The sequence below is a fragment of the Saccopteryx bilineata genome, chromosome 1 (assembly GCF_036850765.1).
Source record: "Saccopteryx bilineata isolate mSacBil1 chromosome 1, mSacBil1_pri_phased_curated, whole genome shotgun sequence".
In the NCBI taxonomy this organism is placed as follows: Eukaryota; Metazoa; Chordata; class Mammalia; order Chiroptera; family Emballonuridae; genus Saccopteryx; species Saccopteryx bilineata.
The window spans coordinates 17,497,511-17,519,096 of NC_089490.1; the positions used below are offsets into that span (position 1 = coordinate 17,497,511).

At 45.3% G+C, this 21,586-nt stretch overlaps 1 protein-coding gene across 2 annotated transcripts in view; it reads right to left on the bottom strand.

Moving 5' to 3' along the window:
• The window catches only part of KIF6 (kinesin family member 6), a 403,829-nt gene extending 385,341 nt beyond the window's left edge, over positions 1-18,488 (bottom strand). For both annotated transcript variants that reach the window (XM_066252931.1, XM_066252930.1), the window contains exons 1-3: positions 18,358-18,488; positions 13,467-13,576; positions 8,318-8,392 (exon numbers count right to left, since the gene is read on the bottom strand). In XM_066252931.1, the coding sequence (XP_066109028.1) occupies positions 8,318-8,392; positions 13,467-13,576; positions 18,358-18,423 (251 nt within the window). In that variant the 5' untranslated portion in view covers positions 18,424-18,488. The remainder of the gene's footprint in view (positions 1-8,317; positions 8,393-13,466; positions 13,577-18,357) is intronic.
• Positions 18,489-21,586: the final 3,098 nt, after the last annotated feature.

Sequence of the window (21,586 nt, forward strand, 5' to 3'; positions counted from 1 at the left end):
GCTCCCAAGATCCATGAACTCCAATTTGGGAAGCACAGCACCAGGTCAGGTAGTAAATCAAACTACAAACTCTTTTATATGATGCAATACCACACACCCTACACCCTACATCACACATCACACACCGTACACATTTGCCTCCTGAAACAGAACATTGTGAAAATGAGTCCAAAATCAGTGAGCAAAATTCACACGATAAACAATGTTTTTTTGTTGTTATAAAAAACATAGTACATATTTGAGAAAGAAACAAAGTTCGGAAGAGGCAGAATGAAAAAGTGCTTCCTAGGCAGATGCATTAAGTAATAACCACAAAGATTCTTTTACTTAATTTCCAATGACAGAAAGTTAAAGCCTTTCCACTTATCACCAACACCCATGCAACTCGGCCGCCGTATCACTGATTTGAATTAACTAGGAAAAGATGAGGCTTAATTACAGGAAGTCCCTGAGTTACAAACATCTGATTTGCCTACAACTCATACTTACGGAGAGCGCCATAGGGCTATTGGTAACCAGCTGCAGTTGGACATCAGTGAACACAATGCCATACAGTGATTCGACTCCCATGGCAAAGAACTAACCAGTGAAGACCTTATGGAACTAGAGCAGCAGATGACAGCATTTAGGGACGAAAACAGGAACACAGAAACTCTAGAACTGAAAAGTTTTCAACTAGAGAGGCAGCTGATGCTTTTCATCTCACTGAAGCAGGAATGGCAAAGTCAGAGGAGCCAGATCCTGACACAGAGAGGTTCACCTAAGTTTACCGCACAGTTACCGAAGGCCTGAGATGCCACAGGGCCATTTATGAGGAGGAAAGAAAAGCTCTCTGTACAAGCCTCTCTGACTGTCTACTTCAGGAAACTGACTCCAGCAGCAGAATCAAACCCTGACTCTCACAGTCCCATCCTCTCCAACAAGTCCACCATCCTCTGCATCATCTGAGAGGGTTTAAGGCTGTATTTGAAAAGGTTGAAGTGTCTATATGCACAGAGAGGTAAAAATAAATGCTCTGTTAAGAGAAGCATCTAAGTTACATTAATAGGTAAATGTCGCTGTTCCAGCTTCCATGCAAACTGAACTTAAGAACAAACCTGCAGACCTATCTCGTTTGTAACCCAGGGCTGCCTATAATGGGATTCCTGAGCTATAGAATTTGGGAAGAAATATGATGGATTTTATTTCGTTTTAATTGTGTACAGTAACCAGAATTAAGCTACAATGTATTAATCCAACAGAACAGCTTCAAAGGGCCTGTGTAGAGTGGCTGGATGTTATGTTGTGAATTTGTTCCTGAAGGCAAATCTTCACTGAGAATAGTAGCAGGTGTTTTTGTTTACCATCTAAAGTGGCAGGTTCTATTCACCTGGCCTGCCAAAATGTATAATCCTTAAACCAGTTTTTAAGTTACAGGATAAATAGTTCTTTAAATATTGTATACAAATGAGATTTCATTGATATTTTACATATACCATTGCAAAGTCACGTAATTCAAGTTTGCATAAACTGGGTATAACATATACAGTTACTGTATATAACATATTTAAAGTCAATGAAAATAGTGATTCCTCCATCCAAGTTTCCTAATTTGGTAAATCACGCTGCTTAACAACCATCTCCTCTGAACTGAATTGAAGGAAAATATGACTCTGCCTCCGTCTGTCTGCCCCCCGCTGCTGCACCCCTTTCTGTGAAGGGGAACCTGGACTGGTGGCAATGACCAGAGTCCCTGGTGGTGAGCCACTCCCAGTGGGGAAGAGGCCCTCTCACCCAGCAGATAGCCCAGAGTGTACCCTTCCGAACATGCCGCTCGGGCCCCACAGACACCGGGGTGGACCACAGTGAACAGCAACAGCGTCCTCAGACAGACAGCGGCCCCCGCCAATGACGGGACGAGCTCAGCACTCTGAATCACCAAATACCTGAGGAAAATATGCACCAAGGAAGCGCCAAACTCAACAGCAGAAGAACACACGCATAAAGAAAAAGTGTACAGGAAAACAAGCCAGCAATTCGAAAGGAGATACTTGTCTTCAGAGGGAAATGGGAGGGCACCACACCCATAAACAAGAACAGGCTGTTTTTCATGTGCTATAAATGAAAAATAAAACTGTAAAAATTAAAAATTTAAGAGGTAGGTGATAGAGAATGCACATGACTAAAAAGTAAATTGTCATGCTTCAAGACTAAAAAGCAAATTAACATGCTTCAAGGTTGAACTGAAAATTCAGAATGTAAAGACAAAGAGATTGAAACTGGGAGTGGACAGTTATAATATTTGAAGTAACTCTGGAACGAGAAGTTTCAGAAAGAAAGAATAGATCATGTCGGAAGAAAAGAAATTATTTTTCAATTATCAAAAAAATAATAATTAATGTGACAAGCCCTGAGCTTGAATATAAGTTTTCACACCAATCCAAGATGGTGGCAGAATAGGTGGCTGCTACACTCACCTCATCCTAGGACCAAACTGGAGTTACAACTAAACTTAGGAACAATAATCCTGAATAACCAAACCAAGGCTAACTGAAGAGTGGTCTAAAACCACGGATTCACAGAAGAAGCTGCATTGAAACTCGTAGGAAGGGCGGAGACGCAGAACAGCTGGCCTTGCTTCCACCAGTGGCAGCTGAGGTTCGAGAGGGAGACTGCAGCTGCAGGGGGCTTCCCCCGGAAAGATGTAGCGCCTAACCCCCAAACTTAGCACTGCAGCCCAGAGCTGGGAAGAGGCACCCACATAGCATTTGGCTGTAAAAAAGGGCAGGGATTTTGTCTGCCAGAAAAAGATGGGAGTCCACAGAGATGCAGGTACCCTCTTAAAGGGCCAACACACAAAATCTCATTCACAGCCACTTGCGCTGAGCTTCGGCAGAGGGAAGACTGAGCAAACTAGAGTCACATGGTAAGAGTGGGGTCTGGGGTTTGCAGATCTGGGTAAGGGATGGGGGACAGCCACATGGCTCCCTGTGCTCAGCCATCCCTCAAACCACAGTCACTGCCTTTCTTGGTAGTGCACTTCCCTCCTTACGGCATTAGCCCGGAGGAAAGCCATTGCCTCACCCTCGGGACTCCCTCTTGCCCACTCTGTTTAGACTAGGCCCTGTTGAGGAGTCAGTGGACGTGGCCAGGAAAGTAGAGGTCTGGATAGTTTCAGGGGGTGACAGTGGCTCAGTTGTCTGCCTTTGCAGTGAGGGTCAATCCATGCACAACGGCCCAATAGCAATAAAGATTCAATTACAACAGGTGGGCCCATATAACAAACACAAGGAGCAGCATTCCTGGAGCACCCAGCTCAGGTGACCACGGAGACTGCTCCACTGGACCCAACAGAACATCTACTACACGAAGGCTGGGAATCACCGCAGATCTATCCAATACACAGAAATAAAATAAAGAGGGAGCTGAAATGGGGGGTAGGGGGGAAGAACGGGCCTCAATGACAGAAAAAGAAAGAAAAAGAACTAAATAAAACGGAGATAAGCAATTTGTCAGCTAAAAAGCCAAAGTAATGGTTATACAGATGCTCAAGGGAAAAAGTGAGAACTTCAACAAATAGATAGCAAGCAATAAAAAGGGCACAGAAACCATAAAAATGTACCAGTTAGAAATGAAGAATACAATATCCAACATCAAGAATATACTGGAAGGGCCCTGGCCGGTTGGCTCAGTGGTAGAGCGTCGGCCTGGAGTGCAGGAGTCTCGGGTTCGATTCCCGGCCAGGGCACACAGGAGAAGCACCCTTCCCCTCTCCTTCCTCTCTGTCTCTCCCCCTCCCGCAGCCAGGGCTCCATTGGAGCAAAGATGGCCCGGGTGCTGGGGATGGCTCCTTGGCCTCTGCCCCAGGTGCTAGAGTGGCTCTGGTCGCAACAGAGCGACACCCCGGAGGGGCAGAGCATCGCCCCCTGGTGGGCAGAGCGTCGCCCCCTGGTGGGTGTGCCGGGTGGATCCCGGTCAGGCACATGCGGGAGTCTGTCTGACTGTCTCTCCCCATTTCCAGCTTCAGAAAAATACAAAAAAAAAAAAAGAAAGAAAAAGAATATACTGGAAGGAATAAACAGTAGCTTGGGTGAAGCAGGACTAAATCAGTGACTTGGAAAACAAGATAGAAAAAAACACCCAATTAGAGCAACAAAAAGAAAAAAGAACAAAAAAGAGTAAGGGTAGTTTAAGGGACCTTTGGGACAGCAGGTAGTGCAACAACATCTGTCTCATAGGGGTATGAGAAGGAGAAGAGAAAGACCAAGGGATTGAGAACCTACAGTGTGTCCGTAAAGTCGTGGTGCACATTTGACTGGTCACAGGAAAGCAACAAAAGACGATAGAAATGTGAAATCACCAAATAAAGGGAAACCCTCCCAGTTTCTGTGGGATGATGTGGCAGCATGTGTGCATGCACAGATGATGCCGTAGCACCGTGTATACAGCGGAGCAGCCCATGGCCAGGCCAGTCAAGATGTGGATGGTACAGAGGAAAGTTCAGTGTGTTCTGTGGCTCGCTAAATTCAGATCCGTGACCGAAGTGCAACATGAATATCGGCACGTTTATAACGAAGAGCCACCACATAGGAATAACATTCTCGGTGGGATAAGCAGTTGAAGGAAACTGGCAGTTTGGTGGAGAAACCCCGTTCTGGTAGGCCATCAGTCAGTGACGAGTCTGTAGAGGCTATACGGGATAGCTACCTAAGGAGCCCTAAAAAATCTGTGCGTGAGCCCACATCGAACTGCACTGAATAGGTATGAAACTGGGAGAGTTTTCCTTTTATTTGGTGCAGATTTCACATTTCTATCTTTTGTTGCTTTCCTGTGACCGGTCAAAGTGCACCAGGACTCTACGGACACACTGTATTTGAAGAAATAATGACCAGAAACTTCCCTATCCTTGTAAAGAAAAAAGACACACAAGTCCAAGAAGCACAGAGTCCCAAAGAAGATGGACCCAAAGAGGCCCACTTCAAGACACATCATAATTAAAATAGCAAAGGTGAAAGACAAAGAGAGATTCTTAAAAGTAGCAAGAGAAAAGCAGTTACTTACCTACAAGGGAGCTCCCATAAGACTGTCAGCTGATTTCTCAACATAAACATTTCAGGCCAGGAGGGATTGGCAGGAAATATTCAAAGTGATGAAAAGCAAAGACCCACAACCTTGCTGGTTTAAAAAAAAACAACAACAAAAAACTAAACAAAACTACTTTACCCAACAACGATATTATTTTAAATTAAAGGGGAAATAAAGAGCTTCCCAGACAAGAAAAAGCTAAAGGAGTTTGTTACCACCAAACCAGTATTACGAGAAATGTTAAAGGGTGAAACAGAAAAAAAGAGGGGGAAGAAGGAGGAGGAGAAAGATGTAAAAGAATGAGAAGAAGAAGAGGAAGAGGGAGCAGGAGAAAGAGAAGGAAAAGAAAAAGTGTGCTAAGATCCCTGAGAGAGAGACAGACAGACAGAGATATACAGACAAGTTTATATATCTGTGTACACTACGCAGATGTGTTAAAACACAACGTACACCTTGACAGAACATGGGAAGCACCGGCAACAACAACAAAGCGCACATAGCAACATACAGCAAGAAGGGGAGAAAACAGAGCGTGATAAAGGGAAAAAAGAAATGAAGACAGGACGGGGCGTCTCTCCGAACGCCACGGCAGTAGCCACCATCAATACGAACAGGTGAAGGGAACCGGTGAAAGATCAGGGCCTCTGAGTCTGGCTATTGACCGCGCCTACACTTAGAGACAGAATGTCCCGGGACAGTAGATTTAGGAAATCAAGAGAGAGAAATCACTTTAAGGCTGACAGAAAACAAAGATTAGCAGAAACCATTTCAGAAATAATGGGACACAAGGAGAAAAGTATTCAAAAGGACAATGAGGGTGGTTCCCTGCTGATGACAGAAAGGATGGCCGGGGCCAGCCCAGGCAGCCTGCATGAAGACGCTCTCGCCATCACCTCTTCAGTCTGGTCCTCACTGGGCTGGGTGTCTTTGCGAGTCAGCGAACAAAACAACTCCCCAGCCTTCCTGAAGCTTTTGTTCTAGCGGAAGGCAGACAGACCAAAACCAATGAGTAATCAAACTACACAGTCTGTCAGATGGTGACAAGCGCTGGGAAAAAGAACAGAGAACAGGGAAGGGTGACAGGCGGTGCAGTTTCAAACAGGAAGCTTGGACTGAGAAGGCGATACCCGAGCGAAGACTGAGGAAGACGCTGCCAATGTCTACGAGAAGAGAACCCCGACAGAGGGCGTGGCCAGAGCTGGGGCGGTGGGGAGGTGTGCCGGACAGGCCCGCGGGGGTGGGCGGTGGGCGGTGGGAGTGAGAACCGGATGTCCTGGGCACAGAGACCGAGGCCCCTTCCCCGCGTGATTTTAGGAAGCTCCAGAATAAAACACATGAGACCACCACCTGAAAACTGACATGACCCGCGAGATTACTTAGAAAAGGAGACTTTTAGAAATGTATGACATCCAGTCGAGGAGACCTCACTTTAATCTAAAGACATGCTATTGGATTCCAGCTCTAAGGAAAATATATAGCTTACGCCTACCCGGTTGCATCTCACTCGCCGCCAAGAAAGAAGTTTGAAAAGAGAAGGGCCGAATGAACAAGTCTGAGTGCACAGCATGGCGACTGTGATGAATACTACCGCACCCCAGACTTAAATGTTGTCAGGAGAGCAGATCTGAAATGTTCTCGCCAAAGAAACTGTCACTTTGTGATGAGATGAAGGGCAGCTAGTACTGTGGTGATTATCTTTTTACAATCTACAAACGTATCCAATCAACATGTTGCACACCTTCCACTTACCTAATGTTATGTGTCAATTACACCTCAGTAATAAGGCTGGGGGTGGTGGGGAAGGGAAGGGCCTGGTTTGACGAGGATTCATAAAACAAGGGTTCGAGGACAACAGCCAACGTGCGCCCAACAGTGTTCCTGGGAAAGGGTGTCCCGGAACGGGCCAGAAAAATGGGTTTATTCAGCAGGATGTATAGCTTTCGTTTCCATCATAAAGATAGACATATCTGGGGACTGAAATCACCCAAATGACATCAGGATTAGAAAGCAAGCTTAGTAAGTAGTGGTTTCCTACAGAGAGTCCCTACAAGAGGAAGGTGTGCTAACCCAAGACTCCAGCGTCTGGCCCCAAGGAGACTGCTGATACACAGTGTGTCCCTAGAGTCCTGGTGCACTTTGACCGGTCACAGGAAAGCAACAAAAGATGACAGAAATGTGTAATCTGCACCAAATAAAAGGAAAACTCTCCCAGTTTCATATCTATTCAGCGCAGTTCGATGTGGGCTCACGCACAGATTTTTTAGGGCTCCTTAGGTAGCTATCCCGTATAGCCTCTACAGACTCGTCACTGACTGATGGCCTACCAGAACGGGGTTTCTCCACCAAACTGCTGGTTTCCTTCAACTGCTTATCCCACCCAGTAATGTTATTCCTATGTGGTGGCGCTTCGTTATAAACGCGCCGATATTCACGTTGCACTTTGGTCACGGATTCGAATTTAGCGAGCCGCAGAACACACTGAACTTTCCTCTGTACCACCCAAATCTCCACTGGCATGGCCATGGGCTGCTCCACTGTATACACGGTGTTCCGTCATCATCTGCGCATGCGCACATGCTGCCACATCATCCCACAGAAACTGGGAGGGTTTTCCTTTTATTTGATGCAGATTTCACATTTCTATCATCTTTTGTTGCTTTCCTGTGACCGGTCAAAAGTGCACCATGACTTTACAGACAGGCTGTATATGAATAAAATGGCATTCTGATTTTTTTCAGTCTTCTCATGTGACTTTGCTTCTCATGGTCATCAGATTGAAATAGTCTGGATATACAGAAACAAAAGGCTCCTAGGAGCTAAGGGCCAAGCTTTGAAGTACAGTGATTACACTGAGGTTGAGCTGGATCAGCCATGCCTAACAATATGGTGGAAACACTCTACGGAGGAGAGAGCCCTGAACTTAAAGTTAGAGACCCAGTTGGGGCTCTGCCACCACAAGCCACCAAGCCTGGACAGTTGTCCCTTACTCTCTCTGATCCACAGAGATGCATGTATCTTTCAAAATGGGAGTGACAATAGCTGTTTTATCCATCTCCCTGGCTTGTGTGGGGGCTCAGAATCTAAATTTGAAACACACAGCCGTGTGAATAAAAGATATTAATGCTTGCATTGTTACATACCTGTCAGCCTGCATAAATAATCGATACACTGAAGCACATGACCACAATTATCTGAGAATTAAAGACAAGATCAAAAACCACTAACGCACTGAACAAAATACAGGAAATCCTACCTCTCAGCAACTGGTTTGGCAATGCTTTCGAAAACGGTCTCTTGGTTTGTATCTTGATCAAAAATCCTTTGAAATCTGCAAATGTGAAAACAGTAATTATTTTAAAGCTAAGCCTTCAAACACTATTGGATTGGTTTGTTTTTTCTTTCCTGACAGCTTTGTAAATTACCCCATATTTACATCACTGGGCTTACCTAACCGAACACAATGTCTGCCCTGTAGTCCCAACCACACTGCACTGTTGTACCCCTGTATACAAATGGTGGGTAAACAGTATTGCTTTGACAAGATCTGTACAATAAATCCCTCTGAAAAACTACAGCAGCTTTGAACCACATAATAAACTGTGTGTTTTTTAGCTCTCAAGAGGGACAGTGTCTGCAATTGGCATCCAATTCAAATCTAGATAAGTGCATGAAATGGAAACCCAAGAACAGGATGTAAACAGCCAAAGACCTTCTGATGTCTGACCTGTAAGAAAAGAACACAGCTGTGAAATGTATGAGTATTGAACTTGGCCTTATAATTCTGAACTGAAGTTCCTTTTCCATTAATTAGGTACTACATCCTAGCATTAGCTACTTAGCTTTCAGGGAAGTTTATTTCACTTTGTTGATCATGAGTCAAAAGTCAAAAAAATGAAATGAAGATAGATCTGTCCTGCAAAGAGCAGTCTTTATCAGATTGGCAAGGCCCGGGGCATGGGGAGGCGGAACGGTGTCCAGTTCACTATTCTGGGCAGCGGCGCTGGGACTTCGCTCTGTACGCAATCACAGGCACAGCGGAACGGCTGGGGTAGAAGACACACGGTCTATTCTTTCACAGTGTGGCAAGTTGCTACCAGCAAGTATGTTCCCATTACACCATCATGGAGAGGGAGAAGGAGGGAAAAGGGGACGGAGAGGGGGAGGAAATAGGAGAGGGAGAAAAGGAGAGAGGAGGAGAGGGGGAGAGAGAGAAGGAGAAAGAGAGAGGGAGAGAGAGAATGGAGTATATAAGGTAAAATGTTAACAACTGGTGAACCTCCCACATGGAGCAGAGGAGAGTTGATCGCATTATTTTTCTACCTCTACAGCATGTCGAAAAGTTTTCAAAACAAAAATTTGGGGGGGGGGGATGCTTTAAAGCAAAATCTTTACAACAAACACACTGAGGGCATTTCAGGCACTTCCAGGGTGACTTGGGCATCTTTGTTCCATGTGTCTGCCTCGCACAAGTGAATTGGGCACATCTTCAACTAATGTCGAGAAGACATGAAGGGCAGGGCTGTTTTCACTACTGAGGAGTTCGGAAGGATACCTGAAGCTGGACTGGAAATACAAAACAGAATGGAATTCATTGTCTTCGATCAACATCAACTTCAAAAGATCCCTAAACTTATCAACCTCCCTTTTGAAGAAGCAGGTAACGAAACTGTATACCAAGAGAGATTGTAAGGCACTCTGCCTACAACTGCGTCACTAAGCCGGCAAGATCATTTTAGACAACATTTACCGAGGGTGCCCAGAGCATTCCTCAAATCCTGCAGGTGCCTCAGAGCTCCGGATGGGAACGCAGGGGGCACGGCTGCCCAAGGGCTCTCTAGAACCCACTCGCTGTGTTATCTGAGCACAGACCCAGCGGTGCTTCTGAGGAGCGGGACAGGCGGATGTGATTCTTTATGACATGAATGATGATTGAGTGAACCAACAGCTCCTCCCAGCCTCACTGCCTTAAGTTTCAGGAATTACCTCGACCACCAAGGAGGTGGCAGAGGTCTCAATAAACGATACAATAGCGTGAAACATCACACAGCATCATCCCCAGATATTTTATTTTATATAATAATGGTTACATGGTCATCTGAAAGGGCATTATGGGTGAGCTATTTTCTGAAAACCCTGGAAGAGCAAAATAGAATCACAGAACTTAACAAGTTGAGTCTGTTCCCAGGGAGATAAAGCAATTCACTCAGGGCCCCAGATCAACACTGCCTCTTGGGACATGACTTAGGTTTCCTGAGACCTCAGAAGCCCTTTCATTTATGAGGAGGTTGTCCAGGCTTTTTCTCAACTCCATTCCAAACCTGGCACGGGCAGACCTCTCCCCACCCCAAAACTGTCCCGGTCTTCCTCCTCCCACTCAATGATAACTCCATCCTTCTAAAAGTCCGGTCCAAAACCCTCAGGGCGCCCTTGACTCCTCTCTTTCCATTACACTGTCCATCCCACCCACCAGCAGGCTCTGTCATGGCTGACCTTTAAAATACACACATGCCGAATCCAACTATTTCTCAACGTTTCCACTTGCTACCACCCGGGGCCAGAGCTACCGAAATGCCTCGCCTCGTCTCCTCTACTCCCTTGCCGTCTCTTTTCTTACATGTTAGCGAGAACGATCCTGCTTAAAACATAAGTGCGATTGCTTCATCCTTCCGATCAAAGCCCTCCATCGCCTTCTGTGGCACTTTGGGGGAAACTCCCGATGACCTGGCCACGCTGCTGCCCCTTGAGCGCCTTCCCCCCTCTCCCCTTCGCGTCCTCTCCTCTGGCCGCTCAGACCCCGAATCTTCAAGCCAGCCAGGCGTCCCCCCAGCGCAGGCCTTGGCTCTTGCGGTATCCTCGGCCTGGGATTCCTGTCCCTCAGAAGCGGGATGTCGGGCTTCCTCACCACCCTCATGTTTCGCCCAAATGTCACGCTCTTGGGCACCTTCCCTGACTGCTGGGGGTAATACTGCCAGTGTCCCTCCCCGTGGCTGCCCTGCCCCGCCCCATCCCCAGCATTCCTGAGTCCCCCTCCTGCCTGAGTTCGCTCCATGGCACTAACACGTTCTAAAACACATGTTACTTACTGATCCGCCGGTCTACCTCCCTCCCCCCCACCAGGGAAACACCACAAGGGCGGGGACTTGGCCAGGTTTCCCACCCTATCCCAGCCATCGAAACAGCACGCCCTGAATGGTCATAAATATTTATTGATTAAAGGCGTTTTCTTGGGAGAAAACAGCCTGGAAACGCTTAAATATTTACATCTGAACATATGTCTAAGTCAAATACTTTATTAACTTCTTTATTTAAAATACCAAGCCAATATTTCTAATTCTGAGATTTAGAAAGAACGATTGAAGAGATTTTAAAATAAGCAAACAGCGCTTTTTCAATAATCATATATTTAAATGTACTCTGTATCTCTAGCACATAAAGAATACTTTGGAAAGGGCCAGTCCATCAAGACATGGTCCGTTGTTTCTTTTTTTTTTTTTTTTTTTTTTTTTTGTATTTTTCTGAAGCTGGAAACGGGGAGAGACAGTCAGACAGACTCCCGCATGCGCCCAACCGGGATCCACCCAGCACGCCCACCAGTGGGCGATGCTCTGCCCCTCAGGGGCGTCGCTCTGTCGCGACCAGAGCCACTCTAGCGCCTGGGGCAGAGGCCAAGGAGCCATCCCCAGCGCCCGGGCCATCTTTGCTCTAATGGAGCCTCGCTGTGGGAGGGGAAGAGAGAGACAGAGAGGAAGGAGAGGGGGAGGGGTGGAGAAGCAGATGGGCGCTTCTCCTGTGTGCCCTGGCCGGGAATCGAACCCAGGACTTCTGCATGCCAGGCCGACGCTCTACCACTGAGCCAACTGGCCAGGGCCCGTTGTTTCTTAACAATCACACAGAATCACGCTGAATAAAACGTTTCAGCACCATGTGGCTGACGAAGAGCGGGCCAGGCTGGCTGTCAGAAAGTCACAGCTGTGAAGGTAAATGGCATGTTTACGTTGGTGGAGAATGCCCCCTTCAGAAAAATTAAGCCATTTATTATAGGCTATCCTCCTGAAAGGACAGAATGAAAGGAATGGGGAGCCAAAAACAGATGGTGAGAACCCCCTCACCAGGTGAGCGCGCGCTCGCAATCCTGCTGGCACTTACCGCAAAAGGGGGCACAAGAAGAAGGGGCAGGTGGCAGGAGAGATACACACGAGAGACAAAGGTCAGAGTCGTGCAGACCAAAGAGAAGTTTGTGGGACAAACCAGTAAGAGTAAATAAATGAGAGCGAGAGAGAGAGAAACATAAAAATATAAAATATCCAGCTATCCAGGACAGTTCTATCCAAACAGCAAGGGCGGGAACAGTCTCAAAATAAGAATTATGCAAAACAGCCTCCAGAGAACTGCAGGAGAGCAATTAGGATTCCTGCAGCAGCATCCAGAAATCCACCACCTACATACGAGCCACAGATCAAATATGGGTTTAACTTGGGCTCAAATTTCTCCAAAAATCAAAAGTGGGGCTTAAAGGAAATCGCATCATCTGAGACCAGGTAATAAAGACAATTTAAAAGAGCCATAATCCTCAAGCGGAAGGCCTGGCTACGGAAGAGGGTTTGGACGGAAGGCCCTGATGTCGGCCTGGGGCGGCTGGTGGTGCTTTTCACCCGGACCACGCAGTCTGGCCCTGGCCGAGAGAAGGGTACTGCAATACGTGCAACTGTAGGTGTTATTTAAAATTTCCCTAGTAGTCACAGTTTTTAAAAAGTAAAATGAAACAGGTGAAATTAATTTCACTCTATCTTAACACAACATATTAAAAAGTTTATCATTTTAATATGGAATCAATTGGAAAATATTCTTGAGCTATTTTACATTCTTTTTTTTTTTCATACTAAGCTTTCAAAAATTCTTGATATATTTTACACTGACAGCATATCTCAATTTGGACTAGCTACATTTCAAGTGCTTAAGAGTTCCATGTGGCTAGTGGCCACTATATTGGACAGTACAGATATAGAGTGTTCACGTGTGCATGGAGGCCTATACATCATTTATGTTATAAAGAAGGCTCACCTAGCCCTGGCCAATGGCTCAGTGAATAGAGTGTCAGCCAGCATATGTATGTCCCAGGTTCTATTCCTGGTCAGGGCACACAGGAGAAGAGACCATCTGCTTCTCCCCCTCCCCTTCCCTCTCCTCTTCCTTTTCTCCTCCCGCAGCCAGTGGCTCAATTGGTTCTAGAATGGTCCCAGGCACTGAGGCACATCAGCCTCAGGTGCTAAAATAGCTCAGTACTCAAGCATCGGCCCCAGATTGGGGTTGCTAGGTGGATTCCTGTCCAGGTGCATGCAGGAGTCTGTCTCTACCTCCTCTCCTCTCACTTAAAAAAAAAAAAAGGAAAAAGATAAACTTACTTAAATTTGTAGCTTTCTCGCTTATTATTCACAAATCCATCTGCCAAATCACGAGGTATGATAATTTCCAAGTTAGGTATTAATTTTTCATCTTCGTCTATGGAATAAATCTGCAAATATGAAGGCAAGAAATGAATATAAAATGGTAAATTTCAGGCTTGAACTATGACCACGTTATTATGATGTGCACTGTAATTTTATGAAAGATCATAGTTTTAAGATATAAAGTCAAAACATAGTATAATTTGGGTAATTTTCCTCTTTGAACTGTGTGCAGACACAAATAAATATACAAACTAAGAAGAGGAGAAACCTAAATCAATGCTCTGTCAACGCTCAGAACCTCGTTGACTAATCTAATATTCAAATTTGAACATTGCGGTGTCCTTGTTGCTGAGAAACAAATGATCCTGAAAGCAACATACTACCTGAATATTGCTTTGGAATTATGTACCAGAAATTAACATTTTCCTACAAGTAACAAGCACTTTTGAGCATTTACAGAATGCTAGACAAGAAGATAAAAGGACTAGGTCTGAGACTTCTCAGAGAGCTCAAAAGAGTGTTCTAATTCAAGTTGTGTTCAAAGAAGCCCCAGTTTTCATGAGACATAGTCAGGTATTTGATAAAAGACACGTGGTTTCAAAAGACATATATGGCCCTGGCCGGTTGGCTCAGCGGTAGAGCGTCGGCCTAGCGTGCGGAGGACCCGGGTTCGATTCCGGCCAGGGCACACAGGAGAAGCGCCCATTTGCTTCTCCACCCCTCCGCCGCGCTTTCCTCTCTGTCTCTCTCTTCCCCTTCCGCAGCCAAGGCTCCATTGGAGCAGAGATGGCCCGGGCGCTGGGGATGGCTCCTTGGCCTCTGCCCCAGGCGCTAGAGTGGCTCTGGTCGCGGCAGAGCGACCCCCCGGAGGGGCAGAGAATCGCCCCCTGGTGGGCAGAGCGTCGCCCCTGGTGGGCGTGCCAGGTGGATCCCGGTCGGGCACATGCGGGAGTCTGTCTGACTGTCTCTCCCTGTTTCCAGCTTCAGAAAAATGAAAAAAAAAAAAAAAGACACATATGTTTCATGTCTTTGATGTCAAGGTTCTACTCCCAACCCAGCTACTAATTAGCAAATGACCTGGGAAAAATCACTTAACCTCTCCAAACTGAAATGGAAATGAAAGGTCTTAACTAACCCCCCCCCCCCCCTTACAACTATAATATGCTCTGACTGTCGTCTTGGTTACCTACGCTTCTATTTATTGGCCAGAAAAATCAAGAGTCCTACCTACAAAGCGGTCATTAAAGAAAAGCATAAGATTTTTGTGTTCAAAGACCTGCGTCCAATGCTGAGCTCAATTCACCAGATGTGTGACCAGCCACCACATTCCGAATCTTGGATCCTTTCTACATAAAATGAGGAAAACAGAATTGCCCCCCTTACAAGATTGCTGTGGAGATCCAATGATGTCATGGAAATGGAAGCATTTTGTAAGGCACCATAAAAAATGCTAGTCATTAGATTTAGAGGTTCTTAAGAAAGGCTTCTTGTCTTTCACCAGGAAATAAAATTCTTTCTAACAGGCAATACTTCCTGTTTAAGATCCATTAGATGCTTAATTATGGGGGAAAAGTTATGTTCTTAAATAAGTAAAAGCCTACCTAAATCTCCAGAAAATCTGAATGATTTTCCTAAGTAGACTTTTATTGAACACTCTCATTTAGAATGTGAAGAATCTGTGCAAAATAAAAGTATTTATAGAAAGTGAAGGCATCAAGTCCAAAGCTTTCTGGCTAGGAATTTTTCAAGAGACATTTAAAAATTATGTCCTGTAAGCCAGGCACTACATTTAAAAAGAAAATGGTTGATGCCCAAACAGGTGAGTAAAACAGGCATGTAAGACACGAAACATAGAAAAGTGAGGGTTGCCACACTTTAAAAAAAAAAAAAAAAAAAGAAAGAAAACCTGTAACAGTGCTCAGAGGACAAAAAGGACTGTCTACCAGAGTAGGAAGGAACAGTGACAATCACCACTATCATGAGGCCATTCATTGAGGAGCTAAGAAAAGCCCTTTATCACCGGAAAACTTGTTTAGTCTAATAGATTGGCTTTCTACTCTTAGTCACAAAAGTATTTGAGATGGAGTAGGTTTTTGTTTTTTTTAATTAATTAATTTATTTATTTATTCATTTTTAGAGAGGAGAGAGAGAGGGAGAGAGAAAGGAGAGAGAGACAGAGAGAGAGAAGGGGGAGGAGCTGAAAGCATCAACTCCCATATGTGCCTTGACCAGGCAAGCCCAGGGTTTCCAGGGTTTCGAACCGGTGACCTCAGCATTTCCAGGTCGACGCTTTATCCACTGCGCCACCACAGGTCAGGCTGGAGTAGGTTTTTTAAGAATAGAAGACAACTAGATCTAATGAAAAGACGAATATAAAAATATTGTGAAATCTACAAAGCCCTATACCAATGAAAAGCACTGCCCTTCTTAAAATTATCCCGTCTTACATGTTTTCTGATGTATTAACCTATATATTACAATAGTTTAATTTATAGAATCTTATGAAATAAGAGAAATGAAGTGGTAGAGCCACAAAATGAAGAGGAAAAGGAAATAAAACTTTGAATTACTCTTGGTTTAAAGCTACAAGCAGCATTTCCAGGTTGAGAAACAACCATACAATGTTTTTCAGGAGCAAAAAAAGACAGGATGCTAAAACTGGGATTTCTAAGGGAGAGCAGGGTACACCAACTCAAAATGTGTCCATCTGTGCTCTTTTATTTTTGTGTATGTGGCATAATGTTGCATCTCAGCAAGAAACCTGACATTATTGAAATACAGTGTGACATCTAAAAATACTTCCTGGAATACCAATCTACTCCACAGACTCTTGCCAAAGAAATGCACAAGAAGGCACATTAAAATATCCAAACAGTGCGTTTCAAGAAAAGAGAAAATTCAATATTAAATCCAAGATTCTCCATCAGCCCATCCCCGAGTCCTGCCTGCATCCTGCCTGCATCCTGTTATATTACCATATCTAAGCACCTGCTACTGACTGCCAAGGCTGTAGATATGGTCAACATTTTTAGTAAGAATTTAAAGGGGAGACAGATATTACATATACTTTTTACATGCGATGCATTTTTAAAAACCTTCTTGTAAGAGGATGTAAGAGGAGAGAAATTGGGAAGGTAGCCATGGTTCCTTTCTGCACTGCTTTATTCCTTAAAAAAAAAACACAAAGTCAATATTTTCTCTGGAGTCTTCTCCTGCTTCTTCTCAATGCATTCCATGAGTTAAAGAGTGATGACAAAGACACTATATTCTCATTCTTTTAAATACATACACTACATGAGGCAAATGCTAGCCTATGAAATGCTGTGATGTTACATTTATACATGAGCCCAGTGTAGAAATATAGATATAGGCTAAAGATAAAATATTAATAATGTGCTCATCCCAGGCACTGATTCTCAGGACTCAGGTTGTTCTTGCCTAAATTCTTGCTTAGTGAGGCAAAAAGAAAAAAAAAAAAAGGTTCTGTCTGAAGTTCCAAGAGCTTTGGAATAAAAAATCCTTCATTAAAATCGGGGTTCTGCCCATCACAAGGTGAGTGGCTTGACCACATTATCCAACCTATCTGAGACTCAGTTTCCCCATCTATAAAATGAGGAAAATGGCATTAACCTTGCGGGGTTCTCATGCGAACCAGGGATAACGGAGACACAGCACAGAAGTGGTAAGAATGACTATGCTCCTTCCCAAGGAGCGAAAACAATGTTTTGAAACTTAAGAAGCATTCAGAATATCTGTGCTCAGAGTAAGGCCAATGTCTCAACCTTCTTTGTACCTTCCTGAGCTTAGCACACTAGAGGAAGCACCGAGTAGGTCCTCAGCTAATGTTTCTAGTTCTTTTGTTTTGTTCTTGGTAAGTGAGAGGAGGGGAGATAGAGAGACAGACTCCCGCATACGCCCCAATGGGGATCTGCCCCTCAACCCCCATCTGGGGGGGTGCTCTCCCTATCTAGGGCCACCCTGGCAACCAAGCTATTTTTAGCACCTGAGGTGTTGGCTCCATGGAGCCATCCTCAGCACCAGGCCAATGCGCTTGAACCAATGGCTGCTGGACAGGAAGAAAGAGAGAGAAAGGGAAAGGGGTGGAGAAGCAGATGGTGGCTTCTCCTGTGTGCCCTGACCAGGAATCAAACCCAGAACATCCACATGCCAGGCGAATGCTCTACCGCTGAGCTAACTGGCCAGGGCCTAGGCTAATGTTTTCTGATAGAATGTATGTGTATTCTTTCTGTCAGAATGCATAAGTATGCATTTATATACGCGATATGTCAACGCTCATGTTTTTGTTGCATAAAGAAAATAAAATCAACAAATTCTAGGGGCCTACTGTATGCAGAGCCATAGTGTATCTATTATCAGTAACATCTCAGACATGTATGTATGGACATGCATCTCTTCCTTGCACGTTTTGCCCGAGTATGCGAAACATAAGTTTGAGTATTAGTATGTGTGCAGAGACGCGTGACCGTTTCCCAGAAAGGGGCAAGAAGGGTGCGTAGCTGAGGTGCGGTCTGCGTGACTGTACAGACCAGCACGCTCCTGCCCCTGTGTGAACAGGTGTGCCCAGGGGCAGGCATGTGCCTCTGTGCAGGGTATGTCTGTGCCCACAGGGTGTGCTGGGTGGAAGTGCCTGGGGGTTTGTCTGTTCGAGTCCCGACAGCGGGGCTCTGGTGTCTGATGGCTGTCAGGGCTCCACGGACAGAGTGCAGGATTCTGGGCAGCGCCCCGCGGCGCCCCACCCTCACCCGGCCCAGGACCCTCGCGGGCCGCCCTTCCCCCGGCCTGGGAGGCCCCGCTGTTCCCGCACCCTCGCTGCTCCGACCCGTACCCCTTGTGGCTGCTTCCGGACAGTGGGCTTCACCCTGGCGAAAATCTGGATCGTCTGCTTCACCATCTCCTCCTGGGCTCTGCACTGACCCTTGACCTCTCAGGCCCAGGCGCCCCAAACTCCTGATGCCCCCACCACCACCTCCCGCAGGCGGCAGTCTTAGCAACAGTAACTAGGGACTCTACCCAAGGAGCAATGCGCCAAGCAGGCGGCCCGCCTCCTCTCACTAATTGGTTGCTGATATAGGGGGGCAGCCCCGAGGGCGGGACTGAGAGGCCACAGCGGGCGGGGAGCGAGCTGCGCGTGTGCGCGGTGGAGCCTTGGGCTGTGGACTTCGCTCCAGAGCTGGCCTGCAGTGTGTTTAATGGGGTGACAACCCCTGTCCCTTTCCCTGTTTCTTAATCCTCCTTCCTTTGTGCCAGCACCTCTTTATAGCACTGAAATCATTCTGTTTTTTTATTATTCGCTCATTGAAGAAATGGCACTTGGTCTGTGACAGCCAAGTTTTGGCTGGGAACCCTGAACTATATACCTCTCACCTCTTGGAGATTAAGGTCTGAGCAAAGATACAGATTTCCAGTAGGAAATTAGGAGTTATGTCAGGGTAAGCAAGGGGTTCGGTGAAGGGTATCTCATCTGGCTTTGATTTGGAAGAGACCAAGAGTGGAGGAGGAGGACTTTCCCAGGCAATGGTCATTCCAAGAAAGAATGGGCTCCCCTGCACTGTTGGTGGGAATTGAGTTGTTGCAGCCACTATGAAAAATAGTATGGAGGTTCCTGAACAAAACTTCTGCCACATGATCCAGCAATCCTACTCTTGTGTATATATCCAAAAGAAGTAAAACCAGGATGCATTCTCATAGGTATTGAAGCATTAGCCAAAATATAGACCAATGTGTTGTTCACTAATGTATGAATGAATTTTTTTAAATGTAATATATGATATAATGGAATATTTTAATACATTATATATTATGTATTATATGTATAATGGAGTTTTATATGTATAGATAATCAAGTTAGAACAGATGACAGTGTGTCTGCTGATAACATGGTCTCAGTACTGCCTGAGAAATGTTAAGTGGAACTGATTTTCATATCCTTACAACACAGAAACTGCCTTTTTTCTTTGTATAAAATCATCAAGCTCATGCTAACATTACACCCCATGGGTATTAGAAAGTATTAAATGTATTTAAATATAAACTGCAGTATTATTCTGCAACAACAACAGAAAAAGGAGATCCTGCCATTTGCAATAACATGGGTGAAGCCGGTGGGCGTTATACTAAGTGAAACAAATTCTACAAATAAAGATAAAATACTGTATGATCTCACACAGATGCGGAATCTGAAAAAGTGGAACTCATAGAAACAGAAAGTAGAACGGTGGTCGTCAGGGGCTGGGTGGGGGAAAGGGGAGATATTGCTCCAATGGTACAGACTTTGAGTTATAAGACGGGTAAGTTCTGGGGATCTAATGTGCTCCTTGGTGAATATGGTTAACAATATTGTATTAGAGACTTGAAAGTTGCTAGGAGACTAAATCCTAAATAGTCTCATCACAGACAGAAAAAGTTAATGACATGAGATGATGGAGATGTTAACTAACCTAACTGTGATCATCCTTTCACAATATATACTGCATGTTTCCAAGGATCCCACTGTACACCTTAAACTTACATGTCAATTATATCTCAGCAAAACTGGGAAAAATAAACAAAAGTATAAGCACCTTAGAAGGCACTCATAACACTTGAAAAGATATTCAACAGCATTACCCACCAAGGAAATACACACTAAAACCACAATGAGATATCACTACATACCTATGTATGTAGTGAAAATACATACATAGAATGGCAAAAATAAAAAATATCAACAAAACCAGATGTTTTCAAGGATACAGAGAAACTGAATCATTCGCACATTCATGGTGGGAATGTGGAATGTAAAAGGTACCACGGCTAAATGATACAACCACTCTAAAAAAGAGTTTTGCAGTTTTTCTTTTACAAAACAGAAATTGCGACTACTGTAAGATCCAGCAATTATGCCCATGGGTGCTTAGCTCACAGAAATGAAAACTTGTGTTCACACAAAACCCATGTGTGTGTATTCACAGCGGCTCTATTCATACTGGCTGCAGACTAGAAAGAACCCAGATGTCCTTCAGGCACAGAGCAGTGCAATTAGACTGTGGAATACTATTCAGCAATTAAAATGAAGAAACAACCGATACATATCAAAGGAGTGAATGTCCAGAGACGTATGCCGCGTGAAAGAAGCCAGACTCCATGTTTTCTTTGAATATATGTACCCTGATTTATTAATGTCATCCCATTACCATTAATAAAAATTTATTAAAAAAAAAAAAAAAAAAAGAAGCCAGACTCAAGTTAAATGCTGTCCGATGCCATTTTTATAACATTCTGAAATGACAAAATGATAGAGATGGAGAGCAGATTAGCGGTTGCCCGGGGTTAGGGAGGCAGCGAGGGGATGAGGTAGCTATGGCTGTAAAAGGATCCTGGTGACGGACTGTTCTGTATCTTGACTATGGTGGTGGTCACAGGAATCGACCCATCAGAGAGAACCGCAAGGGGCGAAGCATGCACGCGCACAGACACGCGTTAGTGCGTGTCAAACTGGTGACAGCTGGCCCTGGCCGTTTGGCTCAGTGGTAGAGCATCAGCCTGGCGTGCAGAAGTCCCAGATTCAATTCCCGGCCAGGGCACACAGGAGAAGCGCCCATCTGCTTCTCCACCCCTTCCCCTCTCCTTCCTCTCTGTCTCTTTCTTCCCCTCCCACAGCGAGGCTCCATTGAGCAAAGATGGCCCGGGCGCTGGGGATGGCTCCTTGGCCTCTGCCCCAGGCGCTAGAGTGGCTCTGGTCGCGGCAGAGCGACACCCTGGAGGGGCAGAGCATCGCCCCCTGGTGGGCAGAGCATCGCCCCTGGTGGGCGTGCTGGGTGGATCCCGGTCAGGCGCATGCGGGAGTCTCTCTGACTGTCTCTCCCCGTTTCCAGCTTCAGAAAAAGACAAAAAACAAACAAACAAACAAACAAACAAAAACTGGTGACAGCTGAGTAAGGTTGAATAAGATGGACGAGTTGTGTCAAGGTCCACTCCCCAATTGTTCCCTTGTACCAGAGTTATGCAAGATGTTACCATTGGGGGGCTGGGGGAAGGGGCATGCATGATCCCTCTGTAATATTTCCTTTCCTTTT